Raw genomic sequence first — 6,415 nt, 5'->3', positions numbered from 1 at the left:
GGCCGCGTGGGCTATTCCGAGCCGCGGGGAGGCGGGGCTGGTGGGAGGGGCCAAGCGGCGAGCCACGCCCCTCCTCCTCCTCCCGCCGCCCCTTCCTCCCCCGCCCCTTCCGATCGGCTGGATTTGCAGCTTCCGCGATGCAGCCCGTAACGCCGGGGGGAGCCTGGGCTGCTGCCCCGCTGGGGACCCTCCCGCAGGACCTGCTGGCGGAGCTGGTGAGCCCCCCTCCCCTTCCTTGAAGACCCCAGACCCTAGAGGCCCGGGGGTCTGCCTTTCTCCCCTCCACTTCCCCCCTTTTTTGCTGCCAAGGATCTGGGTGGGAGAGGCTTTGGAGCGTCCTTTTGGGGTCCCGGGACCCCCAACAGCCCCCTCTTCCCGGCGTCTGCAGGAGAGGGAAGAGGGGAAGGGTCTCTACCTGCCTTCTTTCCGCAGTGCCAGCGAGCCGTGCAGCGGTTGCAATCCGGGAGTGTCTCTTTCGATGCCTCCCAGATATGCCAGGTGAGCGGGTCGGCTAGGGCAGGGGGTCTCCAACCTGGGTCGCTTTAAGACTTGTGGACTTCAACTCCCAGAATTCCTCAGCCAGTTTAGCTGGCTGAGGAATTCTGGGAGTTGAAGTCCACAAGCTTAGCTGGCTGAGGAATTCTGGGAGTTGAAGTCCATAAGCTTAGCTGGCTGAGGAATTCTGGGAGTTGAAGTCACAAGCTTAGCTGGCTGGGGAATTCTGGAAGTTGAAGTCCACAAGGTTAGCTGCCTGAGGAATTCTGGGAGTTAGTCCATAAGCTTAGCTGGCTGAGGAATTCTGGGAATTGAAGTCCATAAGCTTAGCTGCCTGAGGAATTCTGGGAATTGAAGTCCATAAGCTTAGCTGGCTGAGGAATTCTGGGAATTGAAGTCCATAAGCTTAGCTGGCAGAGGAATTCTGGGAGTTGAAGTCCACAAGTCTTAAAAGTTACCAAGATTGGAGACCCCTGGGCTAGGGGCCAGAGTGGAGAGTGGGTGAAATGGGTGGGTGGGCTATCGAATGACCAGCCCTCCCACGGCTGCTTTTCTCTTCTAGAGGTGCCACGCAGCCGGCGTGGAAATAACCCCAGCCGACCTGTGCCAGGTGCTCCGGACCCTCACCTGGCTTTTTGGGTAAATCTCCTCCCTTCCTTCTCTGCCAGCCAATTGTCCCTGCCCCTTACTTTGGGCCATTGGACCCTTGGGGGAGGGTGAGGAAGGTAGGCACACTCCCACCAAAGGAAGGTGGGAGGGCGGGGAAGATTGATACAAATTGCTGGGGAAAAAAAAATATTATTTAAGAGATCAATTTGATTTGGTTTGGTTTTTGGGTGGGTGGGTTGGGTTTGTCTTACAGCACAGCAGCGAAAAATAAACTCACCGCTGAAGAATTTTCCGCCGAATTAGGCAAAAGGTTCGGATTTCTGCCGCAACCAACTGGCCAGGTCATCCAACAGGTGTGGAAGGAGAAAAGAGAATCCCTTTTGGGATGGGAGGATGCAAAACCTGTGGCGGCAGCCGGGCAGGTAAGGAAGACAGGAAATTAAAAGTGCTACGTATCAGATGGGTCTCCTTCGTTGCTCCTGTGCTCACCGTCAGTGAGCTGTTGGACAGCATTACTTGGTCTGTTGTGTGGATGTTTGGGTGGTTTAAGGGTGGGGAATTGTGGTGGGTGGGAGTGTGGGGATCGTTATGTGTGTTGGACCTGGTCTTTGGGTGTTAAATGAATGTCGTTGTATGGGTATCCTGTGTATTCACGTACAATGACAATAAAGTTATTATTATTGTTATTATTATTCCCCCAACAACTGCCCTGTTTGGGCCCCAAACCTCCTAGGGATCTTCCCTGGTGGAAGGTGAATTATAACCTGTGCCTTCCCAGTCTTGTTCCAACACTACAGGTAGTCCTCGACTTACAACAGTTCCTTTAGTGACCGTTCAAAGTTACAGCGGCCCTGGAAAAAGTGTCTTATGGCAGTTTTTCACACTTAACGGCCATTGCTGCGTCCTTACGTTCACATGATCAGAATTCAGACTCTTGGCAACTGACTCGTATTTATGACCGTTGCATTATCCCTGAGATCATGTGATCACATTTTGTAACCCCCTGCCAAGCAAAGTCAACGGTGAAGCCAGATTCACTTAACAACCGTGTCACTAACTGGACAACTGCAGTGATTCACTTAACAACTGCGGCACGTAAAACGGGGCAGAATTCACTTAACAAATGTCTCACTTAGCAACAGAAATTTGGGGTTCAATTGTGGCCGTAAACCGTGGACTTCATCCCATAATCCCTGACCCTCCTGCCTTCCTAGAGGAATAGCTCCAGCTGGGCCTAGAGACCTTGAGGCTTTTCACTGAGTTTGAGAATCTAGACTTTTATAATCATGTTTGATTATTTTGTACAAAAGTGCCATCTCTTCTGAAATTGAACCCGTCAGATATTGAAAAGCAACAGGCCAGTGTGGAAAAGATTATTTTCCAATTTCATCCCCAGAATGACAATCCTGTGATTTAAATTAACTTACTGCACCTGTGTATGGTTTGCCAATTGCACAGTGGCAGATAGGACAGCACCCCAGAGGGTTAACGTCATTGCCCAGAGGATCATGGGTTGCCCTCTCCCCTCCTTGGAAGAGCTTTATAGCTCCCGCTGCCTTAAGAAAGTTCAAAACATTCTTAAAGATCCATCTCATCCTGGGCACCTTTTTTTTTTTTGAACTATTACCATCTGGCAGACGGTACAGGATAATAAAAACAAATAGGCTGAAAAACAGCTTCTATCCCAGGGCAGTAACTATATTGAATTCTACAGTGTAGTGCAATATTAATGCAATATCGGGTTTTCAGTTTCAATTATATGGAATGTAAAGGATGTGTGTTTGTGTTTTTATTTTTATAATTATAATGTACACTGAAGATGGCATTTAATTTCGTTGTACGATGTGCAATGACAATAAAGTAAAGTAAACTAAATTGGTCCGATAATGTAGGGACTAAATCCTCAGATGAGGTTGAAGATCTCGGAGTAGGTCACTCCGCCTCCTCTGTTGATGGTGATTCAACTGCAAGTATAGGCAGTACTCGACTTACAAGTTCGCTTAGTGACCATTCAAAGTTACTGAAAAGTGTGACAATAATTCTTTTTCACAGTTACCACCTTTGTAGCATCCCCATGATCATGTGATCAAAACTCAGATGCTTGGCAATTGGTTGGTTTATTTATTTATTTATTTATTATCTGTGATCGCTGCTTATGTAACCTCCTGGCAAGAAAAGTCAATGGGGAAGCTAGATTCACTTAACAGTCGGGTTACTAACTTACCAACTGTGGCGAGTCACTGTGGCACGAAAGTTGCGTAAAATGCAACAAAACTCACTGGACGAATGTCTCGCTTAGCAACCGAAACGTTGGGCTGTGGTCATAAGCCAAGGGCTGCCTGTATCTCACATGTTCATTTCTTCCCGTTGCAGCTGGTTGATTTTCAGTGGAAGCTGGGAATCGCCATGAGTGCCGACAGCTGTAAATCCTTGAAATCGCCTTGTGTTACGGTGGCGTTAAAAGTTGCGGATAGTTTGGGGAACATCAGGTGCAAAAGCTTTGAAATGACAATCTCTCAGTTTCAGGTTGGTAAAGGGCCCTTCCTGGTCTCTGCTCTTTTGGAAAACCGTGGTCCATTGAGTAGTTGAACGTTTTGTAGCAGAAATGGCTTCCGTTAGTTGAAAATCTACGGAGATTCTCAGTCATCCAGGTCATGGTTGTCCCAAAGGTGCTTCTTCAAGAGGCAACTGGACTTTCTGGATTTTCTTTAAAGACATTTCGCTTCTCATCCAAAAAGCTTCTTCAGCTCCGATTGTATGGTGAGGAATGGAAGGATTTATATTCCTTGCAGCAGGGTGGATTTGATTTAAATCGAGTTGATTTAAATCACAATTTAAATGATGATTTAAATCACTAGTAAAAAGGCTTGATTTAAATCAACTCGATTTAAATCATAATTGTTAAAGAGCAGCTGTCATCTCTGCTACTCCTTTGACCCACTGTTGACTCACCGATAGTCCCAGTGTTGCAGAATATACAGCCTCGTGCTACATAACTAAGCTCCATTTCATGCTGAATAAACTAAATTATTTATGTATCTTAAATAGAAAACTATCTTACGATAGATTTTTACCCCAAAAGTTTTTTATTAAAATAAATTCGATAAAAATAAAAAAAATCCAATTTAAATAAAAAAAATCCAATTTAAATAAAAAAAAATCTGATTTTTTTTGATTTTTTTAAAAAAATCATTGATTTTTATCCACCCTGCCTTGCAGACAGTTGATCATTTGCATTCTTTGAGCAAGTCATTCAGGCCGCTTGGAGGTTTATCTGTGTTTTCAGGATCACCTGAGTAATGTCTGTATCTCAAACTGAAGTGCAAATGATTCCTGTAGTCTGCATTTTTTTCTTTTTTTTAACCTTTTACCATTCAGACCCTCACACCATTCGAAAAAGCACCTGTGGGACTTGAACGCAGTTGTGGTGGGGTTCGCAATGCGACGCGTTGAGTTTACGGCGAACATGCTATAACTCAGGAGTGGTGCAGTGGCCTAGAGGTGGAGCTCTCGCCTCATAATCAGGAGGCTGTGAGTTCGATCCTAGGTAGAGGCAGATATTTATCTCTCTGGGCACAATGAGAATGTATCTGCTGAACAAAACTCCATGTTGGTGACAGGAAGGGCATCTGGCCAGTAAACACTCTGCTAGCTACATTCAGTTGCCCAGACTCCACCCCATAAGGGATTAAGGGGTCGTTAGATGATGATGATGATGCTGGTCTAACTCAGCCCTTGGTTGGCTGCCTAAAGAAAAATGAGGTGTGTGTTGACCATATATGCACATGTGGCACCCTGCAGCACATTGCATCTCTAGAGTGAGATTTTTAGTGTGAGCAAACCGTCCCTTGTTGGTGTTCCCTTGATGCCACTTTATTTCTCTCTTGTTTTTTCCCCTTTCAGAATTTCCACAGCCAATTCAAGGAGATGGCAAGCGTTCTTGAGACATTTTGAACCACTGCAGTCCAGCCTCCCCTTGCCTCCTAAAAGATCGTTCTACGGAATGATTCTCCAGCAAGAGATGTAGGTTTATTCTTCTCTTGGGGTTTCCACCATGACTTTCTCCAGCTGAAGAGCTGCAAACTTCTCCTGCGTTGAGTGAAATTCTCCATACGAGTCCTCTTCCTGAAAGGGACCTCCTGTTTCACCCCAGAATTTAGGTGGAACCTATCTCAGCCACTCAGAAGAAGACCGGAGGAGTGGCTCCGTAGGAGAAATAAACTCAATCGTGTCCTGACAACTACCCAAGATATGCCTTCCTTTAAGGTCTTAGTTCTCCCCATCTCTGCAACTAGAACAATGTTGGGAAAGCAGTGGTGCCATCACCATCTAGAAATCTGCATGGAAAATCCTATGGATCTAGAAGGCAGCCTTCAATTCCTTAATAAAAGGATGGGAAATGTGTGAGGCTGTTCTTTGTGTCTCTCGGCTGCCTTCGTTCTGCCAACTTTGGGTTGGGTATTTCACACCAAAGGTAAGGACCCTTCTTAATCACTGGTCTAACCTGGTGTATCAGACTTAAGTCAATTGATCAGATTTTATTGAATAAACCACATTGGTCAGGTTATTATTCAGGGCCTTACGGAAAGTGCGGAGATCCGGAATCAGCCGTATTCCGGGAGGTATTTTATACATATACTTCTTATATTTATTTATTTATTTACATATATACATAACAATACTTGTGTACCCACTTTTATTTCTACAGTTTTTGTTTCCTCATATGGGTGAGCATGAGTTCTAGTCCTGCCTTTGGCACAAAACCAGTTGGGTTACCTTGGGCCAGCCCCTCTTAGGAAGGAAGGAAGGAAGGAAGGAGAGGGGAAGGAAGGAAGGAAAGAAGGAGGGGGAGGGAAGGAAATGAAGGAAGGAGAGGGAGGGAAGAAAGGAAAGAAGGAGGAAGGAGAGGGAAGGGAGGAAGGAAACGAAGGAGAGGGAGGGAAGGGAGGGAGGAAGGAAGGAAAGGAGGAGGAAGGAGAGGGAGTAAGGGAGGAGGGAAGGAAGGAAAAAGGAGGAAGAGGGAAGGACGGAAGAAGAGAGGGAAGGGAGGAAAGAAGGAGGGGGAGGGAAGGAAATGAAGGAAGGAGGGAAGGGAGGAAGGAAACAGGAGAGGGAGGGAAGGGAGGAAGGAAGGAACGGAGGAGGAAGGAAAGGGAGTAAGGGAGGAGGGAAGGAAGGAAAAGCAGGAAGAGGGAAGGAAAGAAGAAGAGAGGGAAGGGAGGAAAGAAGGAGGGGGAGGGAAGGAAATGAAGGAAGGAGAGGGAGGGAAGGAAGGAAAGAAGGAGGAAGGAGAGGGAAGGGAGGAAGGAAA

The 6,415-nt window shown here is 46.5% G+C and overlaps 1 protein-coding gene across 1 annotated transcript; it reads left to right on the top strand.

The window, feature by feature from the left end:
- The first annotated feature begins 109 nt into the window (after positions 1–109).
- On the top strand, positions 110–5,508 carry COMMD6 (COMM domain containing 6). The gene is made up of 6 exons (XM_070943128.1): positions 110–215; positions 433–498; positions 1,058–1,134; positions 1,358–1,526; positions 3,478–3,630; positions 5,008–5,508. Exons 1-6 carry the CDS (start codon positions 138–140, stop codon positions 5,056–5,058), a joined length of 594 nt encoding a protein of 197 aa, XP_070799229.1. The 5' UTR covers positions 110–137; the 3' UTR covers positions 5,059–5,508.
- The last annotated feature ends 907 nt before the right edge of the window (positions 5,509–6,415 follow it).

This window comes from Pituophis catenifer, unplaced genomic scaffold (genome assembly GCF_029215685.1).
Source record: "Pituophis catenifer annectens isolate HBS135680 unplaced genomic scaffold, rPitCat1.0.hap2 SCAF_4, whole genome shotgun sequence".
NCBI lineage: Eukaryota > Metazoa > Chordata > Lepidosauria > Squamata > Colubridae > Pituophis > Pituophis catenifer.
This window is presented reverse-complemented; position numbering and strand designations above follow the sequence as displayed.